This window comes from Pyrgilauda ruficollis, unplaced genomic scaffold (genome assembly GCF_017590135.1).
Source record: "Pyrgilauda ruficollis isolate IOZ18807 unplaced genomic scaffold, ASM1759013v1 scaffold17, whole genome shotgun sequence".
NCBI classification, from domain to species: Eukaryota; Metazoa; Chordata; class Aves; order Passeriformes; family Passeridae; genus Pyrgilauda; species Pyrgilauda ruficollis.
This window is the reverse complement of record NW_024515875.1, coordinates 2,854,818-2,879,172: the sequence shown is the minus strand read 5'-3', so window position 1 is coordinate 2,879,172 and position 24,355 is coordinate 2,854,818. Positions and strand designations below refer to the sequence as shown.

General features: G+C 42.4%; 1 protein-coding gene across 4 annotated transcripts in view; it reads left to right on the top strand.

The window, feature by feature from the left end:
* CD47 (CD47 molecule) overlaps positions 1–11,467 on the top strand; it is a 30,542-nt gene extending 19,075 nt beyond the window's left edge. For 3 of the 4 annotated variants that reach the window (XM_041464081.1, XM_041464078.1, XM_041464080.1), the window contains 5 exons: positions 157–249; positions 768–863; positions 2,297–2,389; positions 4,097–4,128; positions 9,092–11,467. In XM_041464081.1, the coding sequence (XP_041320015.1) occupies positions 157–249; positions 768–863; positions 2,297–2,389; positions 4,097–4,128; positions 9,092–9,109 (332 nt within the window). In that variant the 3' untranslated portion in view covers positions 9,110–11,467. The remainder of the gene's footprint in view (positions 1–156; positions 250–767; positions 864–2,296; positions 2,390–4,096; positions 4,129–9,091) is intronic. The other variant, XM_041464079.1, reaches the window with a different exon arrangement.
* Positions 11,468–24,355: the final 12,888 nt, after the last annotated feature.

Genomic DNA, 24,355 nt, shown 5'->3' with positions numbered 1-24,355 from the left:
TCTGTCCTACTGCCTTGGGTGAATATTAGGGACTAGAGAGTGAATTCTGGTTCCTTCAGTGGGAAATTTGGTGATGCAATGATTTATGTTTGTTGCTTTATGTGTTAATCCAGTTAACAGTTTTTGTTTTACTGATTCCCACATAAATGTTTGCAGATGGATATACTGTACAGAATCAGGCTGGTCTTGGCCTAATTGTAATCCCTGCTGTGATCTTGGTACCTCTTCAGTACATCATGTTTGGAATTGGTGAGTATTTCTTTACTCACTAACACATGGATTGAAGCAAACTGAGCTACTCCCATAATCTACAAAATATTCTAATTTTTATAAACAGGTGCTACAATAGCATCCTGCGTTCATCACATTTATAGTATCTTGAGACAAAATGTTTGGCCTGTGTTTGTTGGGCTGAGTTGCTTCACAGAAGCAGGAGTTACTTGCTTAAACAGTGAGATTTAGGGTAGCACATCTGAGTGATTTCTGCTCACCCTTCCTGGGTTTAGGGAGTGGGTTGAATAATTAGCTCTGAGAATGTGGGTTCCATTTTTTTCTAATTGTGGTTTGTTTATAATGTTATTTATATATATATAATTGTATGTTTGTGTGTACATACAGGAGCCTCGACTTGCAGTGATTTGTAGGTTTGTTACCACACTGGTTGGCTGAGCTTAGAATTTAGGAGAATCTGATGTCTAGCTTTATGCAATTATCTGTATTTACATCTCTGTAGTTAAATTTTTAAGTTTTGTTTCTTTTTTCCCCAGTTTTTGACAGTCTACTGCAGGCAACGTTGGTTCTGATAGGTTTGAAACTTCTTGGGTTTATAATTGCTCTGGTTGGTTTTGCACTGTGTGTTCCAGGTAAGCAGTTAAGTCTTCTGTGAAAGTGTGCCTTTTGTCTACACCTGATGTTTGTTTAGTTCTAACACTAAAACTGTGAAAATGGCTTCACTGCATGGAATGTTAGCTGGTACTTCTGTAAATGCAGTTTAGGACTACTGTGCTAATACTTTTATCTGGTGAAAGAAGAATAGCCTAAAGGAAGTATTACGTACATCAGTTTCATGATTGCATTCTGTGAGCATCTGCTTTAAAAAAAAAAAAGCTAATTGTTTTAATTTTGCACGTTAGTGTTGATTTTGAGTGACTGTTATTCTTACTGAGGCCTAGGGTATTTAGAAATTAAATAATAATACTTTTTGCATGTTAAGAGAGTGAATCAGAAATTCCTTGCTAAACTGAGTCCATTAATATTTCAATGAATACCATTAAAACACATTAAGAAGATAAATGTAGAAACAGTAAACTTGGATTTGTTCGTGGGCTGTTGTAAGTGTGGTTGTGGCTGACACTGTTTCATCACTGAAAACCTGTCACTATGGTGAAGGAACAGCAGCTAACCAGCACACACAGTGATGTCCCTTATCCCTGCCCCTGGCCTCCCTTTGTCCCCTCCCTGCCTTCCCCTGTGCCACCAGAGAACCCCGCAGCAGAGAAAAGGGTCAATTTAGGACTAGTTGTCCTTGGCGATATATTTAGTAGGAGAATGCATATTTGTGTTCCTTGTAGGCATTTTATGTTCCTGATTTATTGTTTTGTACAGATACTCTTCATTTTAGTCATTGATTTGTTTGGGGATTTAAGACCTATTTATCCTTCAAGTGATTTCTAAAGATTTGTCTAATCTGGGTGAAATGACAGCCCTTTCAGTGGAGTTGTGATTTGAATTTTATGCTTATTGTTTAGTATTTACAGAAGTATTTGTAAGTTCTGTAAGTTATAATAGTAAAATAAACTGATGAGGGATTTCTGGTAAAGCATTAATACAAGGGTTTTTTTGAGGATGTTTTGTAATGCTTGTATATGCAAAGTGTGCCTAGTTTTTTTCAGGGTGTTCTTCTCCAATATACATTGTAGTGTTTCCTGTATCTCTGGGGGTTCAGCTCAGTGACCCTGAACTGTCAGAAGAAACAGCTCGTCCTGGGTTAAGCTGACAGATAATTCTAATAACAACAGTATTGTATTCTGTCATGTAATACAATTACAGGCCAAAACAGTTGGGATTGAAGATGTATCAGCTAAGCAGGATAAATCAGTAAATGCCTCTGTATCATTAAAGAATGTATACAAAAAAAGAAATATGCAGGAGTAGTTCTGGGATAGCTTTGAAAGTGAAATTAAACATGCCTGCCTTTATCAGGTATATTTATTTAACTAATCAGTTATATCTGAAAATAGGATTTTGTCCTTTTTTTGTGTCAGCTGACACAGTTCTTTTATTGTGTTTTTCCCAGCCTGTCCTCCATTACATGGGTCTGTTCTGATTGCTGGCTTAGCTATTATGGCTATTGCAAGTTTGCTTAGTCTGGCTTACGTGTTTATTATGGGTAAGTAGCACCTAATATTCTGCATTATTTTCCTTTCAAGTAGACATAATTTATCTGAGCACAAGGTGTGATTTCAGTTACATAGTTTTAAAAATTACTGAAAAGTTGTCTGGTATGTGTTGGCTTTGTTTCATAGAGTGTGTGGGGAATCTTGAGTTAAGAAACCCACAGTTTATCATCATAAACTGTTTCGAGATGAACACAGCCAGGTTTGTTAAGTAAGAGTGTTTCAGTTGTAGGAGGGATGTTGCTGTTTAAGTTCTCAATTTATACAGTTGGCCAGCTGGATCTTAGAATGAAGAGAGCAAAAGGGTGTAAAGGATTCTGTAGAGTGGGTTGTGGGATGGTGGTGACAAAAGCTTATCAAAACATGGATTTAAAGAAGCAAAAATCTGCCTACTGATTTGCACTAGTTAGAAGTAGGTTAAAAGAAGAGCAATTTGAATGCACACCTTTCATTTTTGTGAACCCTGGTTTTTCTCCTGCTTTATTTTAAAACCCAGGATAAAAGAATAGCAAGGCATTGTTTCAGAAACTGATCTGTTCATCAGATCTCAAAAAGATGAGAGATTTAAAGATGTGCTAAATAAGTAAAACCCAGCAATGCTGGGTGATTGGGATGTTGGCACCCCTCAGCATAACATTGCATGGACTCTACAGCTGGGGTTAGAGTGGCTTTGGTTTCAAGCTGTGCACAGGCTCTTCAAACACCTCCTTGTTGTCCACCTTCTGTGGACACGGAACTGTGCAACTGAGGATATGTCGCTTCCAGACTCAGGCTGCTGAAGTGTTTACAGTGAGTGCAGTCACAAGTCTGCACTGAGCCATGCAGTCTCCCGGGTTAATGTGTGGGCATGGCCAGAAAAAGACCCTGAGACAGGGAGAATTTCCAGTAGAGAAGAAATTAAGGCAGAATGCCTAATATTTGATATCCAAGACAATGGATATGAAGATGAGTCAAAAATATGGCAGATATGAATCAAGCCTTTTAATAACAACAATAAATTTATATTTTATTGACTTTGGTTTACTTCTGTATGCTTGTATAGTATTCAATGCTGCGTGCTCATGGTCTGCATAAATGTTGCATTTCTGATTTGGCTGTGCTGGCTGAAGAAGTCAAATGTGACTGTTGGGGTAGATTCTAGCATGCCAAAATAAGCACAATGAATAGTGAGTAACCTAATTCACCTTTAGAGCTGAGTGCACGAGTGGGGCAATTCACATGCTTTAAGTGATTTGATTCCTAAACAGAAGAGTGCTTAGAGGCTCTAAGATTTCCAGATCATAGAATTAAGTACCTTTGGACAGGAGAAGCTGCAATTCTGTGTGTTACAACTCTGTTGCAAGCCTTATCAGTAGACAATACCTTTTCCAAGGTAACAAGAGACAAGATGAAAGGAAATGGCCTCAAGTTGTGCTGGGGAAGGTTTAGATTGGATCTTAGGAAATTTTTTTTCTCTGAAAGGGTGGTCAAGGATTGAAACAGGCTGCCTAGGACGTGATGAAATCACGATCACTGGAAGTGATGTTTAACCTCTTTGGGACGTGGGTTAGTGGTGCTGCTTGGGTTGGGCTTGCTGGTTGCTTGGGCTTGATGTTCTGGGAGGTCTTCTCCAACCTTAACAATTCTATGTTTCTATGTTTTTATTTGGTTGATTGTGACAGTTATTCATCTGCTTGGTCACTTTTTTGTAATTATTTTAGGTTCCAGAATGAAAGATCATCCTCGTCCGGGGGTAAGCTTAAAATTAATAAATTTGGGGTGACTAGATGGCTCAGGGGATTGTAGTGAGATACTGAACCTTTCTTCACTAGTTCGAATTCAGACCAGGTTGGTAGCAAGCAACAGTTCTGGCTGTGTAACAGATGTCTAATGTTGAGTGAGTTGGTGGTCTCCATTGTCCCTATTGAGTGTGTCTGTAGTAGTGTAATTGCCACCCTGACACAGGGATGCTCTGACTGTTGTGCCCAAATGGAGTTTCCATTGCTGTCACTTAAAGGTGGTGGGAGTTTGGCATTCTTTTACAATGCACTCTTCCACCTGAATATTTAAAAGCCATTTTTCTCACCTTATTTAAAAGCTTTTTCATTAAAGTGAGTGTAAAACATCCAGGTGGCCTGTAAGAAAGACTTAAAAGGTTTTTTCCTTTGGTCTTGTACACCAAAATGCTTTGGAATTCTGTTCAGTTCCTGGCTATACAGATGGCATACCTTGGACTTTTTTCTCATTTTCCTATAATGCCCCATAATTTGATGAGATCTTCTGGAAAGAAAGTGCCTGTCTTTAGGTAACACAGAACAAATTGAAAAATACCTTGGTTTTTTTAAGAAGGCTTTCAGTTGGTAGTTTTGAATTGTAGAATAATAATTTCCAAAATAATTTTCACAGACTTACACAGTGCTTTTGAGTGAATGTGAACTGCCTGATTTCTGGTGTTTTCCAGAAGCAAGGAAAGAGGGACAGCTGTAGAATACCAGTAAAACTTCCTTGCAGCAGGGGAATCTGGCAAATACTAACTCATCCCACCACCTGGATGCCAGCCATCATTTTAGACACATTTTCAGGTCTCTAGTCTAGAGCCTGAGACCCAGCTGTTGAAGGAAGATGGTTTCTAACAGTGAGAGCTGACTGCAGTTAGGACAAGAGATTTCTAAGTTGTTTTTTTTTATTTCCTTTGCTTTTGTTCATCCATTTTCATTGTAAGGAATAGTATTTCAGAGGATTAGCCTTTCTTTATGGAAGGGATATAAATGCACAGAGTTTAAAAAAATGGAAGGAAAACAGGTTAAGAGATGTTACAAAAATGAGCTGAGAAGTGAATTGAAGGTATGCTTCATTCAAAATGAAATCTTGCCTTTAACATCCTTGTGCTTACTTGTAGAATGGAAGTAAACAGGGCAAGAGAGAGTGGGTTTTTTCCCTTAACTTAGTTTTGGTTGTAAATAAACTTTAAACTAGAAACCTGCATGTAAAATAGCATCCTTTGATGGGAACTCTGTTCTCTTTATGAGCTGCTCTCCTTACAAGGTGGTCTTCCATGGCAGCAAGGAATTGAGAAATAAATAGCCACAGCAACACAGGAATGAACATCGTGTTACTCTCTGAATTGGGGACAGGAATGAAATCAAAAGAAGTTTTTAAAACTTAAAGGTTATTGGAAACCTCAGCTAGTACAAATACGTTCTTTGCAGCTGCAGATAGCTGAGGGCTAGATACAGAGGAATTCAAGTGATATAATTTGTTTTTGTGAACTTAGGGCTGCTGGGGAAAGACCTGGTGGAAACTGCAGTGTGTGAACATGCTGCTTGTTTCCATCAAGGGCTCTTCAGCCTATATTGCTGTGCTTTGAAGCAGTAAATAGGTGTGAGGTAATTTTAAGAGTACACTTTGATTCTGTGTCATCTAATGATTATGGAAAACTTAATATTGTTGAAGGGCATAATTTTGACACTGGGGCACACTTAAAAAATTATTATTGAGATTTTCCTGAGTCGAAGGGCGAAAAGTTGTGTTTTTGAAATCTGCCATCTTAACCAAGTACTGATTTTTTTTTTTTTAAGCATTTCTGTAGGTTGCATGTGTTGTTTCTGATGATTGTCTACCAGACTAAATGCACAACTGTCATGTATTTCTTTCTGAGGAGATTCCACTTGATTTGCTTGGCTACTAATTTTCTTTTCTTTTTTAGTCCTGCTGCTTTGTTACTAACCATTGATCAAATGACAGAAATTATCAGTTAGGTTTTAGAGCTTAAAAGTAGTATCTGCATGGCTTCCGCTGCCACCTAGGGGTATTTCATCTGGGTAAACGTCACAGTAAGGGAAAACTACTTGGAAAATGCAGCTATTGACTGATACAATTTTTTTTTCAGACCTTTAGTCATTACTTTGATTAACATTAAGCTTTCTTCATTTTTGTAGAATCACTACTTACTGTATATGTCAATTAGAGTAATTTAACTGTGGCCAGCCAGAAGTAAACATGAAGGCTTTTTATACATATATATATTTTTAAATGTTTTGCAGAAAGCTGTAGAAGAACCACTAAATGGTAGGTGATATTCAAGGTTTATCTTCTCATTAAGGGATTAATTATGGATAAAGATGGTTCTGGTTCCCACTACCACAACACTAAGATGGCAGATCAGTGTGGCAACTTATGTGGCTCTGTGAGTCAGTAAGAGTTTGATTTCTCAATAAAATGTTGCCTGCAGCTCCAGACTCCCTGTTTCATGTCACTGTGCTTGCTAGCCAGAGGCACTGTTTGACTGTTTTAGGACAAATCTAGTATCTCACGATACTATGTCCATGCTCTTTGCCTTGCAAAATGTCCAGCTTTTAAGGGAAGAAGAGGGACTTGTATTGAAAACTGATGTTAATTCTTAAAGATTTATTTGGGTGAAATACTTAAGGATCACAGCAAAATCTATCCTTACCACTCTATTTGCATATTTCCTTGGGTTGGGGAAACTCTCATGATGTTGAGAGACTGATAGCACTTAAGGTGAGGGAAATTTACAGTGAAAAAGGGATGAATTTAAATTTTTTTTTGCTGTTATGTTCACTAATTGGCATGCTGAGTAGTAGCAAGTTCTAACCTGAATTTTGGAACTAACCTGAATATTAACCTGTGAAGCATTTCTTTCTGTTTCACTCATTACTAATCCACCTTCTTGACTTTTAAAGATGCAAAAGGAGTGATGTTAGAATGATGGTAAGTCTAACAGATGCTTGTTTTAATGGCTGAGCATTTGAGGGTTTTGATGTTTGGAGTAGCCCAGTACTAATTCAATGAAACTTGGAAGACAGGTTTCAGGGCAGGTGCTGTTCTTATTCAAATTGTATTTAATTGAAAGAATACATGCATCCTATATCAAACATAGGGGAAGAATGTGTATTCCTAAACAGTGAGGAGGATGAGTCAGTGAGAGAACTGTGCAATAGTGTGTTTCTGATCAAATGTGGAAAGCCAAATAGCTTTGTTTCCTTTTCGTTCATGTAGTATTTAAGATGCATGGAATGTTTCCTTGGTGGTGGGTTGTTCTATTTGGGTGTGGGGTTTTTTTTTTTTTTGTTGTTGTTTTTGGGGTGGGGTTTTTTGTTTGTTTCGTTTGTTTTTTTTTTATTGTTGTTGATATAACTAAGCTTTCTCTCTGCATTTAATTGATCTCCAGTGGAAATTCACAGGAAAGTGGTTTATAATTAGCTTTCACTCCCTCTCCCTTTCTTTAGGTGTTACTTGAATTCTCTGGGTTTTGTTAGATTGTATCCCAATCAGATTTCACTCAATTTATTATTTTTCAGATTGCTCTCATTGAAGAGCTTAAATGTTAGGCTAGATGATAAGGTTTGAAAATGAAAACAGTGCTATTGAGTCTTTTCTGTTCAGTAGCTGTACTATTCATGGGAATAGGATAAAGCACTTGTTGATGCTGTTGTTACTTAGGTTTCTACCTGAATACTGAGCAAGTTTGTCATGAGGTATCACTAGACCCTTAGCCTAGTATTCCTGCATTCAATTACAACATTTTGCTACTTGGGGGGAATCACTCCAAATCTGTTAGCTCACTTGAAATACTTCTATATCATGCCATTTCTAGGGGGCATGAATTGACAACGAGCAAATAAATGAGTTACTAGTTAGCTCTAATTGGAAAAAGGTGTATGAATTTTAAAAGCAGGTTTCCTTACAAATACCGTGTGCTGTTTGATTTGTGTTGCTTATGACTACTACATTTGGTTCATCCAGATATCCCATATAATTATTTTCTAAACCAATAAGAATACAAGCACTTCTACAGTACACAGGACAAGTGCATTGCTGTCTCATAAACACATTGGTAAATGTATACCAGGTAGTGTAATCTGAACTGGCTGGAGTGGATGGCAGGGCCTGCTCCAGGACTGGCCACTGCTTATTCTTGTCACAGTTGAGACCAGGAAACAAGTTGATATTTGCCAGTCCATTTCATCAGAGCAGACCAGAAGGGAGATCAGGATGTGTTCTCTGCAGTTACCTTATCCTGCTGAAGAACAAGGCAAAATTTTGCTTGGAGATCAATTTTAAATAAGTTGCCTGTTTTTTCTTGTGTTTCATTTAGGTTATGTAAACCTACCTTCTAGTGCTGAGGTGAAGCTTCCAAAAGCACAGAAATTGTCAACTACCTATTTAATTTTAGGGTAGAGGTAGAAGACTGTTTTTTCTGCTCTGAAAGATGGCTGCTAACCAGTGACAGAAGGTTTTACAGATGGAAAGCAAATGCTCTGACTCACGCTGGGGGCAGTAACCTGTTGACTTTACCTGCTTCTGTGTTAACCTTCCCTGGAAAATTCACACACACAGACTGAAGCAGGGATGAATCAGATGCTGAAGCTGATCAGATTACAAAATAGCATGTGAAAGTAAATTAGCATTAGAATATCTGGACAGGGTGAGTTAGACAGCTGAGCCTATGAGCCACTTCAGCTTACTCAAATTCACAGGTGAAAGCTCCAAGACAGTGTCCACCTTTCTTTTGTGGAGAGGCTGAAACATCACTTGCTGTTAGTAACATCTTTTTACACTATTTGCATGCTAAATGTGCTTTCAATTTTGAAATGAAAAAAAAAAAATCTCTAAGTTGTGACTTGCATAGGCAGCACAAAACATTGCTGTTCTTCCCAAACAACATTTCTTTTTCTTTCTTTTTAAATTCCCAGAACTGCAGAGTTATGTGATGCGTATATAAAAAGTACACCGTTGTTGATACACCGTGGCCTTGAAGATGCACTACTCATCGAGAAGAAATTCAGGACTCTAGTTGTTCTGCATGTGTGGCAAAAGTGCTTTTGATATAAATGACATTATTTTATAGTCACAGCAGCTGTAGCAAGGAACATGTGTGTTTGCCCACATGTGATCTTTATTTTGTTTTGTTATGGTGTATATGGGATGGTTGAGGGTGAGAATATAAAAAGCATTATTTGCCCAGTACAGACTCTCCCTGCAGTAATCCTTAGTGGTATTATTTTTAAAAACTATCATTAGTCACTGCTTTGATAATGGGCCTGCTGAGCCCAGAGATTGCAATACCATTTAGACTATTGTTTTCTTTATTTGTGTGCATGGACAAAGTATGGTTTATGTGTATGATACAAGCAGGAAGTAGAGATTGTACAAATACATCTTTTCTGACATTCAGCAAATTTTTATTAAAGAAATACAAAGTTACACACAAAGTTGCATAAGTACAAAATTTACTCCCAGCTCTCCTGAAATTATTAACTAAGTTCTAATTCCACAAGATGTTAGTATTCCTCTCTGTGGACAGTAATCATGTGTGCTCTGGTGGCTGATATTTTTGTCCAGTGAGAGGGCTCTCAGTGCCTCCTCTGTATCCTTTGATGGGAAACTGCTCAGCTGTTGGAGCCTAATTCAGCACTGGAATTACAGAGCACAGGAGCTGGTAATCTTAATGCTGAATGTGGTTCTTGTATGTGTTCATGTTGTGCAGTGTGTGGAATTGGAAGCAATTTCAGGCTTTCTTAACTCAGTGAATTTGTGAAAGTCGTGGATGCTTCATAAAAATAGGAGTTTCCTATTTAGTATATTTTTGACAGTTTAAAACCTTGTTTTCTTGAATGGAAAAGAGCGATATAATTTCTGGCCCAGGTTTGTGTTGCTACCATTACATCACAAATACATAAAATAAAAAGTAGGAGGAGCTGATGAGGAGTGAGGAAGCTCAGTTTCTGTATATATCTAATGATGATGTGGTTAAAAATCAGTTTACTAGAACTTGCACATTCCATGAGATTCTATGTTTTACAGCTATGTTCTACAGCTATTTTGAGAGTTGTTCCAATATAGTTAGCTGCTCTTGGACTTTGTGTATGCTTTGTAGAAATCTTGACACTGTTTCCTGTTTGTACTAAGGTACTGTATTTCAAAGGCACACACGGTTTTCTCCTAACAATTTAAAACTTGGGCAGCTTTGGAAAGCTGTTGCCAAAGTCACGTAATAAAATCCATGTTTTTAAAGTTCCTGAGTAATTTGGCAGTTCTCAGAATTGAATGTTACAAATCAAGGTTCATATCCATGTTGTGGGTGCATGTCACAGGGATTTGAGTCTCTGCACGTTGAACTCCCGAGTCGCATTAAGAATTCAACAAAGCAAAATTGAGGTGTCTGGTTCTGCAGTAGGTGCTGTCAGAATCGTCCCTCTTGCCAAGGCTGCAGGACTGAGCCATTTAAGGCAAGCTATGGGCCAGCCCTCACTGGGATCAGGAGCTGGGCACAGGGAAGAGGGTCACACATGCGATAAAATATGGGAGAATCATATATGGCTCACATTTACTGTCCTCCCTTGCCAGTGGGAGTATTCATGTAAGGTTTGAGCTCTTACAGATGAGTCTTTTGGTGCAGGTTTTTCCATCATCTCAGTGATACCTAACTAAAGATGGGAGATGGTTCTCCATTACAATTCACTATAAAAATTTTTCTAATTTAGTATTGTGCAGTGCTCCCTGTTTATAACTAGTGATTCCCTCTGGCAAGTCGCAAGTCTTAGCAGCAGAGGAATAAAAAACCAAATCAACTGGAATTCTTTAGAGGTATTCTGCCTTATAAAAACATTTATAATAGCTTTATGTTAATTTCTGTAAAGCAAACTGCAGCAGAACCCCGCTGTGTCACTGTGGGATCAGGCCGAGCTGTTCCTAGGAATTGTCAAAACCTGAGGAGCTCAGTGGCTGGCTATGGGCTGCAGAATCGTGGTCCCAGAAATGGGAGAAACCCACCATCCTGTTGAATTAAGGGCTGGATTTCTTGTAGGTGGGAATTGAAAAGTGAGTGTTCAAAAAGTCATTGGTACACCCAGCCAGCCCTTTCCCACCAGTAATTTAAACCAAAGTTGTTCATAACTTATGTTTTCATTCGTGTGTATACATATGTGTGTATATATAAATATATAGACATTTTAAATATCTATAGATCTATAGTCTTTACCCAAGAAACTGTTTTTATTTATGAAACATGAAACGATTTTGTAAATATTGTGCTAATATACTTAAAAATAAAGTCATTTTAAGTTGTTTTTGCAGGAGATTTTCTTGTTGCTAGCACACTGAACTTCTGTAGCTGCTTCCATCAATTCATAGTCATAGCTGCTCTTCTCCCTGTCTTTATGTATTACTTACTGGATCTACAGGAATGTTCTCAGGGTTACATAGGCTGCTGCAGATGATTTTGGGTGTGTTTCTCATTAGAAAGGTCATCCTGATGGTGAAGTGAGTGTGTAGGCTGCCTTGTAATAACTTCAGTTGTGCTCTCCAACATCACCCATCAAGTGTTGTCGCCCGAGTGTGCTGTGGGAGGAAATGAGAGTAACAAGCAGCTGCTGCTGCCACTGTAGCTTCAGCGCAGCACCTCTGTCCAGTCAGTCTCTGCAGCCCTGCAGTGGTATTTCTGTGAGAAGAGGATCCCTTGTGTTACTGCTGAAGCACTGCTGGATGAGTTCTGGATTTCCTGAAGTTGTCTTTAATGTCCATTGACTGTGGAGAGAGGAGCTGCAAGTCGTGCCTGGTAGGCTTTCCACTCACACATCCTCTTCACTGCAGCTGAGCTGATGGGAACAGTGGAAATTATTGGCAATTCCCTTGTTCGTTCAAGGTGACTTTTAACTGTGGCTGTTGAACTTCACTGTCTCTACAGAAATGTTCTGTGACTTCTCTAGACACACTTTCCTCTCAAAGGAGCCATGAACCACAATTTGAGCTGCTTAAACAGAATTTTAACAGTTTCAGAATTTTCTGTGCAGGGACCCAACTGCAGGGTGAACTGCAAGCTCAGGAATACCGGTCTCAAAGCTCAGGAAAACTGCATGCTTGAACTTCAGGGTGAGGGAAATTGTGCTAATCTAAATGTATGTGGCTGGAGAATATCTCAACACAGTACTCTCAGTGATGCCCAATACCTGTGATCCAGACTGCTCCAGTCAGTTCAGCTAGGAAAACCAACCCAAACCTGAACTTCAGTCCAGAAGCCTTCTGAAAGCGCTTGGTCAGAGCTGTATAATTCAGCAGTTTCTACCGAGTTGCCTGCCTAAGAGTAGAAGTGGACAGCCTCTGGTTCATTTCCACTTTGCAGAAGAATTTGTATTTCTTTCCTATGGAAAATAATGCTTTTGTGCTCTAGTGCTCTGTGCCTTTGTCATAGATGCAGCCAGTACTGTCTTGGACTTCAGTACCTCCTTGCTTCCTGTATCTTCGAGGATTCTTGCAAAGCTTTCAGGATGGAAAAGTGTGAGCTGGACTTCCTCTAGTTTCTGTGTTGCTTCCCTACTGTGCCTGCGGCAGAAGCGTAGCAGGGGTAGGGCATGGCCTGGGAGGTGCACCCCAAAGCCTTCACTGCAGCTGGGCTGTGGGAAAAGGGCAAGCAGTTCTCAGAAAGTACAAGAAAGGGCAGAACCAGGCTATTTTTCAATGAAATGATGAATTGGCAAGAAAATTTAATACACAAATATAAATAGCACAGAGACAAGGATCATCTGCTCTGGGGGAGGAAAGCTGTAGTGTTGAAACAAGTTTTGGTTTCTTCTGTTCTTTTGCTTGCTTTTTTTAAAGACTACAGACAGGAGGGTTTTGAAATTATTGGGCTGGGGAGTGGGTGCTGTGAAGGGAAGAGAGAGTCTGCCATGAATACAAGTTTGGTGGGAGTATTAAAGAGCATAGGAACTTCAAGTGTGCCAGAAGAGTGTGAACTGTTTCTCCTAACATTGCTAAAATTGGTACTTTTGGACCGTCCAGAGTTACGGGACTTACTCTTATTTCTTCACGGAAAGGGTTGTCAAGCATTGGAACCAGGCTCCCCAGGGCAGTGGTGGAGTCACTGGATGTGGCACACAGTGATACAGTTCTGTTGACAGGGTGGTGTTCAGTTAAAAATTTGCCTTGATGATCTTGGAGGTCTTTTCTGACCTTAATAATTCCATGATCCTGTGTTGTGCTGCTGTCTGCATGTGACCAGGCAGCTGAGCACGTGCAGGTCCTTGGGGATGTGCAGTTGTCACATGAAGTCAGACTCTACCTTCACACCTCAGTGATGTCCCCTGGGCACAGCAACTTCTTTGTGCAGAGTAAAGTCTGGCACACCTTCAACTTGAATTAAAGTACTGAATTTTACTGTCATTCACAATTTATGTACCTGCAGATAGTGAAAGATTTTGAAATTCCTCTAGTAATTAGTCTTCCCCCTTTCTTACCCCATCCCACACCCTCTCTGCCTTTCTTTTAAGGCTTCACAATAGGTGGGTGCAGGTTAAACTTGGAATGGTTACCCGACGTGGGGAAAAACAAAGGAGACATTTTTCAGAATTTGGCTTGAGGGTACTTGTATTTGGTTGCATTCATTTAACTTTCTTTTTGTCTTTCTTTAATAAACTAGATACATGGGAAAGAGGGGAAAAAACCCAACCCAACAATTGAAATCCACTGTGCTGTTAACCAGAAGGTTCATCCAAGGACAAATAGAAGTTCAGACAGCAGTATGGTTGTGTTTGAGGGTCCCAGGACAAGTGAAGAGAGGAGAATCTTGACTCCATGTTTCAGAAGGCTTATTTATTATATTGTGATATATATTATATTAAAATGCTGTATTAAAACTATACTAAAAGAATAGAGATAAAAGATCCTTCAGAAGGCTAGAAAGGAATAGAAAGGAATGAATAACAAAATCTTGTGACTGCTCACAGCCTCGACACAGGTGGCTGTCATTGGTCATCAAGGAAAAACAATTTCACATGCTGGGTAAACAGTTCTCCAAATCACATTCCAAAGCAGCAAAACATGGAGAAGCTGAAGCTTCCCAGCTTCTCAGAAGATAAGATCCTGGCAAAAGGATTTTTCATAAAATCTAAGGGTGACACAGCATTAAGGAGAAAATGGACCTTTAAGATCTATTCATTGCAATTAATTTCATCTAAGTTTGAGCATAGCCAAACTTAGTTTCACTGAAGAAAAAGGCATTTTGTACTAGTTCAGTTCAGTGAAAAAGAAAATTCACCTAAGATGAAGTAAAGGCACTGTTTTGTGTGCAGAGCTCTGCAGGTATGGGAGTTAGCCTAAGTAGAACTTTTAAGCTTTGATGTGTCCCACATCAAGAAATACTGAGAATTTAAGTATCATAATAAAATTATATAAATTGTAATTAAAGGAGCCCAGCGTGGAAATAGATTCCTTTGTATCCTGCACTGTAATTACAAAACAGGTTTTCAGAAACCATCCCTCTGTAGCTGTAGTTAAGAATGAAAACGGAGCCAGGCACTTACTGTTCTAGGAAGTTCGTGAGGTTTTGGCTGGCACAGATAAACAGGAACCACTGTAGAAACATAAAATGTCCTCCCTTACCTGGTCTGTAGGAAAAGAGGGTTTTTTTGATAGAGTGAGCAAGCTGAAAACTACTGTGATGTTATTTAATGTGACAGTGTAAAGAAATGTGGGTTAAAAAGGTGGTTACGGGGAGGAGGGCAATTGTTTTGTCTTTACAGTACCTCTTACCTGCCCTGTCCTCTGATGCTGTGGCTACTGGACAACCTCATCCCAGCAGAAGACTGGGTAGGGGACACTGGGGCTCTGCTGCCTTTGCCTCCTGCACTGCTCCCACAGTGGCAGCACCTCCTCCCAGGAGGCAGGGAGAGGGGGACATGCAGCTCCTCTCCTGCCTCCAGCAGGGGGGAAAGGAGGCTTCCACAAAGAGGATGAGTGGGGATGGATGCTCAGCAGAGCCTTGGAGCAGGGTATTAGATGTGGCACCCTACCACCCTTACAGCTCGTTTCTTTAACAACGGTGGTGCCTTGATACTAGCCTAGCTCTGTTAGGTTGCCCTTCATGCTGCCCTTTTTTCCTCATACCAGTTCTCTGGGAATGATATAAACCAAACAGTAATGGGCAATTGCGGAATAAAATCACCATATCCTGAACCGTGATATAGCTGTTGGCATTTGCAGGGGTGGTACACCAGAACACCAAAGCATAAACAGCTTTAAATGTCTTACTGACAGGAAATGAAGCTGGTTACAGCATCAATGAGGAAGTACAATTAACATGGGATAAAATACGTCATGACTCTGGCAGTCACAGGGAAGGTGACAAAGGAGAAGGTGGTTCCTGTCCCCCAAGGCCAGCTAAAGGAGCTACGTCCATCTCATTGGTGACAATGTGAGCTCTTGACGTGCTCTGTGTGTGCATTAATAGCACAGTGCATGTCAAAGGCAAGGAGGGAAAAGATGCTAAAACAAAACAGCACAAGAGAAAAGCCCTGTGCTGAAAGGTACAAGTCACTCCTTGTTTTTTTACCCACCACAGAAAACAGCCCATTTACCACGTGCACTTGGTGAGGGACTGGTTCATGCCTTGAACATACAGCCTGGGGCTCTGAAATCTGAACAAAACAACCTCAGTGCATAGCAGGAACTTCCAGGCCAAGGGCTGGGGAGCAGCAAAGAGAAAGTGCTGGAAGCTCACAAGGCTTTGTGGAGAAGAGCAGGGACTGGCAAAAGGGAGGAGGAGGGAGAGGCTGCAGCAGTATTTTCTCCATGCTGAGCTGCTTGTGGGGGTGTCACAGCAGCAGCTGTAGTTGGTACAGTTCACCAAACTATGGGCAAGGCCTTCCCTTGCCTTCATGCTGCTCCAACACCTTTAACTTCCCTGGCACTGTTCCAGCAAGACGCCTTTGGCAGGTGAGGGGAACCTCTGTCTTACTTTGATACTTAATCCCTGTTGTGTGCCATCACCGGTTCAGCTCAGGTTAGTTTCAGCCATCCTGAAGAGGAGAAGTGAGACCAGGTTTTTTGTTGAGTTGCTTCTTAGTATAAATACCTTCATTTGGAAAGTGTCCCCCTCCTCCCAGGGAGTGACAGTGCAAGTGAGGCAGGGCCCATTGCAAGGCTTGTGCTTCACTTGAACCCCACGGAAGTGGAGCGATGCTAAACCCACAGGACAAAAGGGGAGTGTCCAAACGGCAAGCTCTGAAAGTATTGCCGTAGGATGGTCATACAAGTTTGAAGACCTGTGAACCTTTTGCTGGAATAGTTCCTAAAGGGAGATACTTCCTGGATTTATAGATACCTTTGCCAGCCCAGTCAATCTGTGCTAAATTTTATTTTTTAGTAAAGCAAATGTACATGCATTTGCTGTTGTAAGCATGTCTTTAGCATAACATTCCTCAACATGTGTGTGATCTCACAGGTCTGAAAAGAAACCCAGTGAAAGAGTAGCTTTGTCAAGGGAAAGACTTTTAAAGCCATACATATAGATGACAGTCATACCTCACTGGACTCCGAACATCCCTAGGTGCCAAAGTTCCCTCAGTGCCCAAGAGAAACTGATGACATTTGAAAGTCCTTGAGGTCCGCATCGTCTACTATCTGGATGTCTTGGAGAGAACATTGACACTCTGCAAACACCTCTTACTGTCTGGATTCCTGAAGGTGTTCTGGTGACCCCAAAGGAAGCAAAACCCAGTTTTGGCAGCAGAGGACTGAAGATGAGGCTGAGTGTTGTCATTGTGCAATGACACAAGGGGCGTGGAGGGTGGCCAGGAGCAGAGCTCCACATCCTTCACCTTATTCATAGCTCTGCACACCTGCCACAAGAGGGGTCTTAACAAAGTACAATAATGGCCTACCTGATGCAGTAAAAAGTGGCTTTTTGCCACAGCACCAAGGACCTCTCCTTTGTAGTACTGGATCATGCTTCCCTTGTCTGATTATACCAAAGTGGCCTTCTTTTAACACTTGTGTGTGATCAAGTCACCCAAAATAAATAAACAAGACCAGTGGAAGGGGTGGGGAAGACAACTGCTTTGAAGGTAGTGCCACTGCATCATGTGGGTGGTTCAAGGGCAGTGCTCATTCAAGGCTTCTCAGTCCAAGAGAACACCTGGCAAAAAGAGTCCTTCTTCCTGGTTCTGCAGAGTTAATCATTAGTAAGTTTCTCTGCATCCTAGCCTAAAATAGGCAGGGGGAGCGCTTTCACCACTTCCCTTGGGTGCTGCTGCACACAATCATGAGCCTCCGAAGGGTGGCTGGTGGATCAGGTTCCTGGTTTAGATTTTGTCCCATCACTTCCATCCCTCACCCAGAGCAGCTCAGCCAAGCTGGCTGGATTCTGCGAGGTGCAGCCTCTGAAACGCCAGTTCAAGCACCCTGGACTCCCTCAAGACAGCACAAATGCAAGGTTTCATTTGGGTTTGATTTAATAGCAGGCTGGCCTCTGTTAGCACCACAGGAGTGAGCTGAACCTGCTCAGAGAGACACAGCCTGTGCCAATAGAAGCAAAGGGTTACTTATGCTTTGGTGTAAAGGCAAATAAAAATAAAGACAAAAACCCATAACTGCTCTTAATGCAGGATGTTTGACAGCTATGACAAGAAATGTAGGTAAGAAATGCAGAATCTGTACTCCCTTCCAGTGGTATAGTCCCAGGCATGTTGTGATTTTGGGACCAGTTAGTGCTTTTGAGTCTGAAGTGAATTGTGGAGCCACAAAGAGAGAAAGTCACAAGTTGCATGGAGGAAAAGGAAAAAAAGGGGATGTGCCAATGGAAGCTCCAGGCTGCAGCTGGGTTTTTGGAGCTGTGACTTTGTTTCAGGGCATCCAGGGGAACCCAGGATAAAAATGACCCAAAGTCCAGGAAAACATGGCCTTGGAGGCAGGACTGGAACTAACAAGTTAAATTAAAAAAAAAAAAAAAAAAAAAAAAAAAAAGAAAAAAAAAAAAAAGCTGTGGCAGGGCATGACAACATGAGGGATGAAAGGTTCAAGAATCACTTCCCCAGACCTGCAGCAGAGCAGACAAAAAGCTGGCTCTGCACAAGGGTGGAGAGACAGACCAGACACTTTCAAAATTCCTTTTGCCGATGCTCATGTTAATGTTTCAACAGCTCAAGAGCAACCAATGAAAAATTGAAAAATTTTCAAGCACATCCATCTGCACAGGAGCTGCTGCCACAAGCAGTGCTGGGAACGCACAGGGAGGAGCTGAAGCGGCAGGCTGGGATGGACTGCACTCCTCACACCGCAGGTCAGCGCAGCAGAAGGGGCTCCCACGCGCGACTCCTCTGGTGACGCAGGATTGAGGCTGCACTGATGCACCTCCAGTTTGCAATGCCTCGCTGCAACCCCAGGACTTCATCTCAGCCCACAGCAGGGCAGAGACATCTGTAAAAATGGTAATCAGACTGCCAGGATGGATGTTGCTGTTCTGGGAGCTGGACTGCAGGAAAAACCTCCTGTCGAGATGGGATGGACTTGACTACTGGTGGGGAAGTGTGTGAGAAAGGATACAGTGACAGTCTGAAAGAAAGTTTCATGGAAAGGGAAAAAACCCAAACCTCTTGTGATTCCTGGGATGGGCAAGGTGTGTTTTTGGCTGGAAGAAGACTGGGGACTTGAGGACCCATGCATGAGGCCAGATAGCGTTCTGGGTCATGACAGATCATGATGACAGTGGTTTGTGGCTCCTTTTCTTGGGTACAGCCTGCAGTTCACAAAAATGCTGTTGTTTCCTGGGAAGCTATGAAATTCTGTGTATGTCCTGGGCCAAAAGGGCCGACAGCCATCCTGTGAGGAGGGGGATGGTCAGCACTACATTTTAATGACCAGTCCATGCATTTGGGATGCTTCAGGGCCCATCTTGCCTCCAGAGGCTGTTTGTCTTGAATGCTCTTCCAACTGGCATGAATTCTCTTAGTGCAGAGGATTGTATCTACTAAAATAAAGTTAGAAGAGAGCAAATTGGGGAAAACTGTCATGGTTATTCATAAAGACTAGAAACTGTCTTTAGTGATTTAATTCTCCCTCAGTGAGTGTGACTGTTGGGTCCATGCTTTGTTTTGATTCAGATGGTATCTGCATCAGAGTGAATCGTTTGAACAGAAGCCCTGAGCTTTTGAAATACTGCCTTTTCTTTATGGAAGCAGAAAAATAGAGCCAAATTTAAATTCAGATGATTAGAATAAGCAGTTTTAAAACACCTACTTCAAAGTTCTCATTTATTTTAACTTATTAAAGCAAAAAATGCTGAGTAACAAATCAATCCCTGATCTGTCCCATACCCCATCCTTGCACATAGGCACTACCAAGCTGGTGCTAGACTGGAGAAATGATCCAGATAAACCTTTTCAATTTTTAAATGGGACATGTGAGTGCTTTTTTCCCCTCCCCTATGTTTCCTAGATAGGCTCCGCACCACGCTGTGTCATTTTTCCTAAATGGCAAACCATGGTTCTTTTACAGCTGGCTTGTAGCAGGGGGAGTATTTTGTCTGAGTCACCAGAGCCATCTGGTCTAGGAAAATATTTTAGTGAATGATCTCTCTTTCTTACTTAGACTGCTTTTATTCTTCTGTTTATATGAAGACAATGGCAGGGTGGTCTCTCACTGACTCGCTCACCCTCCCTCCACGAGCTGGCATTAAACCATGGCCTCACCCAGCTTCAACACCACCAAACATTGCAATGTCTGTGGACAGATTTTCAAGCTGTGTTTGAGCTATGAATTAAAGTCTTAAAAGAAATGTTTTTTGTTTCCTGGGCATTTGCAAACAATTCTCTTCAGTTCCCTGCAGATTGCTCAGGGTGTAAGTACATCATGTGGGGAGTGAGGGGTTCCTCAAAACATTGACCTGTGTGTGCTTCCTGCAGCACTTGGATATCACTCCAGGTTCACAACAAGTGTTTCCTTGAAACAGCAAGTTCCTTCCCTCATTGCAATGGGGTTTGGGTGGCTTCAGCTTTATCTCCTTCCCTTGGCTCTCAAATGACGTTTGCCAGTGCTGGTTCATGGTGGTGTTAGACACTGGGTCTTCACCACCAGCCCTGCCTTTCTCACACAACAAATACTTGATGTGATATAAATATCTGATCTAATAAAAACCTTCCATGGAAGACAGCATGAGAAAGCCATAGAGTAGTTAGAAATAACATTTCTTCTGAACAGCAGCAGACCAGCTGCTGGAAAAGCAGCTGTTCCAGAGACTGCTGCATTTATTCAGTTAGCAGTGCTGGAGACCCCACGTGTGCTAATGCTGTGTGGATGCAGCAGGAAAAGAGAGCCCAAACTTGGTGCTGAAGTCCACTCAGTGACATGGTCCCAGTGGAGACACCACTGCTGCTGGTTTTGCTCAGCCCTTGTGACCCGAGCACACAGAGCCAGCCGGGGCCTCTGTCCCTGCTTGCACACCAGCCCCCAGCCCCCAGCACACGGAGATGGGAGCGCTCTGGGAACGGGACAGAGAAAATGCTGCTTTTATTTTCATAGGCTGGTGTCTGCCCTCAGTTTTATTGCTGCTCAAAGCCAGCTCTGCACACAGGGTTTTGGTTTCCCCTTTCTGCAGCACTTAAAAACTGAGATGTGTGCATGTGTGCACTTGCTGAGAGGTGGCAAGGTTGGACTTTAACCTGTGCTTGTGCTCCTTTGCACCCATGGATGACTGACACTGCTCTGGTGGCCCAGTGGCCCTCCTGGACAGGCCCTGAGCCCAGGCTGGCTCTCCCTAAGGCCCCTCTACCTCCCCCTCAGCCACTACGGCAAAGCAGCATGACAAGGTCACACATGGGTGATTTTTCAAATGACTCATTAGCAAATAATTTCCTGCAATGGACTAAAACAAGACAGCTGAGTCACTGCCTCTGTATCGAGGTTTCAGGGTTTTACACACCACTGGGTGTAGTCTGTCTGTCTGTCCCCATGCACATGCACAGAAGGCTGGAAGAAGCCCAAAGGGGGATCCTTCTTAGAGCTGGCTTTTGTTTGGTGCATGTCCAGCCTGGAGCTGCCAGCTCATTACAGAAAAAAATGAATGCACATGCACCACCATGCCCCTGCCAGGAGGATCCAGCATAAGCCAAAGCATTACTGAGTGCACCAGTTTGGCAGCAAATCTGGCTGCAATTTGGTGGTTGCAAGGGGTCCCTTGGGTTTGACTGGGATTTGTCCCCCCTGGCTGGGTGTTTTGGGTCAGGTCCCCTTGCCTATGGTATAGCCTGAATATCTGGTGTGGACAGCAGGATAGAGCTTGTTGTGGCTTAGCTTGCAACAGCACCCATTCAGTGTAAGCTGTGGATACAGGGAGCTCTGACACCACAACGGGAGTGTACTCACACAAGTATGCCCTGTGCTACCTGAAAAGCATCACTGGCTTGCCTGGGTGTGCAGAAGACTGATGGGCACACAGTTTGAGAACCACTGAATTTCCTAAATGATTAAAAATTAAGAGAAAGCTTTGGATTGGGCTGCATTATTTTTCATGATTCTGCACTGATTCCAGTCTTTCTGGAAGTTGCACAATAGCATTTCCCTCTCCCAGCAACACCGGGGTGCCTCCAGGAGTGTGATGCCTGGTATTTGATGCTGCTCTCAGAAGCATGACCCCTAAATCTTGACTGCAGTGTCAAAAAGTGATGAAACTACAGCTGAGCCTCAGAGCTTGGGTTCTTTATGCTGCACATACACTTCAAGTGTTTCACTCAGGAGAAGTTCCACTTGCACCACCCTTCCTCCACAGGGCTGCTGTGAATATTTGCATTGCCACAAAATGCTGCAGCTGAACTCTGCCTGTACCAGCCAGCCAAAGCCTTTTCATGTTCAGGCAGGGGCTCAGCCTGGATCACCTCACTGGCTGAAATAAGTCTGGGGAAGAGGGATGAGGGTGGAATAAACTGGTTTACGTAAATATAAATGGTGCCAGCTTAACAGCTCTTGAGAGCTGGAGCAACATCGTTGAAGCCTGAGAAATATCCAGCATCTCCCCAGGCTTATGGCAATTTAAACTGACTCTGATGACTTTGATGAGCCAGGTGGGAAGGGTGTGTCATTGTCCTCCTCCCTCCAGTGCTCTGGGTCATGGGAGGTGGTTTACCTTTAGTGGCTAGTTATAAAAAGGAAAAACAAAAGAAAAGTTGCCTCAAAATCAGATATATTTTGGAAATGCTTTGCTTGGCAAAGGGAAGCCATTGGAGGCATTCCTAAAGTCAGATGTTTTGGAGAGTGAGAGTCCTCTGCAGAGACAGAGCCAGGAACTGGCTTAAAACTCTGCAATAAGATACATCTCCAGGCAGGCAGTAGCAAAGAATGGAAAGGGTAAAATAATAAAAAATTAGTATTAATTAGTTAATTGTGATTATGCCTTTCAGTAACACAGTTACTGAATTAATAGAGTCTGTTGGGTTTTATTTTGTTAGACCATGAATATGCTCCCTGCTCCAGGTAGCGGATGTGGTGCCTCAGCTGATGTCGATTGAATTGAATTTGCACAGCACAGAAAAGCAGGAGAGCTTTCCAGAGAAGTACTCACAGACCCCTTTTTGACCTGATCTGGGAGAAAATTGCGGGGCCAAGAGCATGAGCCAGGGAGCAGGGAAAAGCAAGCAGCATTTTCCTTCATCCTAAGTGGCTCAGCCAGGAGATCAGTCCTGCTCTACAAGATGCCAAGCCTTGCCAGTGCTCACACAGACACCTGGGAAACAGGGACAAGGCTTGGAGCAGGGGCAGGCAGGAGGGGAGGGTGGCAGCACTCTGCAAGGGTGGGGATTCACATCCAGTGCAGTTCTGCAGTCCCAGCCTTTGAAGGCATAAGCCTTCCATCAGAATTAGTGAACTCACACCAGGGATATTTCCTCTTTTCCCCTTCCCTCTTCCTTTTTTTTTTCCACTTGGGCAGACACCTCCACTGTGCTGCAGGGGATCTTCCCTTCCCTCCAAGTTCAATCTTCTTCATTACTGGTGTTTTCTCAGAGCTGCTGGACCCAGCTCTGTTGCTTCTGGAAGAAGAAAGCAAAGCACATGAGAAATGGGTGGCAGCCCTGGCTGTCAGCCCCGGGGGGCAAAGGGGCAGCTGCTGACTTCAGCCTTTGCATCCCTGTGCTCTGCACGCTTCCCTAAGGAAAACACCAAGATTTTTCAAACATTTCAGAGGAAACAGCAGGTCCAATACCTATTAAAATCAACAGGAAATAGACGTGCAGACAGCGGGGGGAAGAAGAAAAGGAAAAGGACATTAAACACCCAGCTAAAGCTGTAGTGATGAATCAACCATACTGCAGCCCCCAAAGGATGAATCAAGTATATCACTAATCCACACTTTTCAGACAACTAAAATTTGCCTTAAAAGTCCATGAGTTATGAATACACTGGGGGTTTTTTTTTCAGTAACGTGTAAAGCAAGGGAATCATTCTATTACACACAAATACATATGAATATTTTCTCTTGGCCTTTAAAGGACCTGCTTGTAAAAAGACATTTTCTGACTGTCATTTACTTATACCAAGGATCTGGAGATTAAGAAAGCAGGGGCCAAGCCAGGCCAATTTCTCATGTGGTGAAACTCCACTGAGTTCAAGTGCATTTAGGGTAGGCCAGTGAAAGCATCCCTCCCAGGAAGAACAGCAGTAAGAAATGCCTGGTAGAATTAAATCCCTTTGAGGGCTGCCTGCCTTCTGCCATGTGACTGGGGCTTTTCCATCAATCCTGCCATCTCCTTTATGGTGCCTGTTGAAAAGACCCCACAACTAATAAAGGACCAGCAGCTCACTGTTGGACAATGAGATGTGCAGGCCATAAATCCAGGGCTCCCGACAGACAGCCGGATTTCTGTCACTCTGCTTTCACAGAGGGGTGCTCCAGACCCCCGGCAAAGTGTTGACCCCCGGCTCTGGGTTGAAGTCAGCTCTGCCTTCCTGTGCAAATCACAGGTCTTTGGGTGGGGATGTGCTGTGGGCCAAAACTGGCCTCTGAGCAACAGGGACACCAGGACATATGAGCACCAGCGTGCTGTTGCCACCCTGTCATGCTACCATGACTTGCTTACATGTCCTGGGAGGTTGGCACAGTTAAATCTCATTAACTAAAAGCAGTATAAGCACAGTAAGAAACTGCAGAGCTCCCCAGCCCTCCTGCTGTGCACAACTGCTGGAGATCCTAGGAG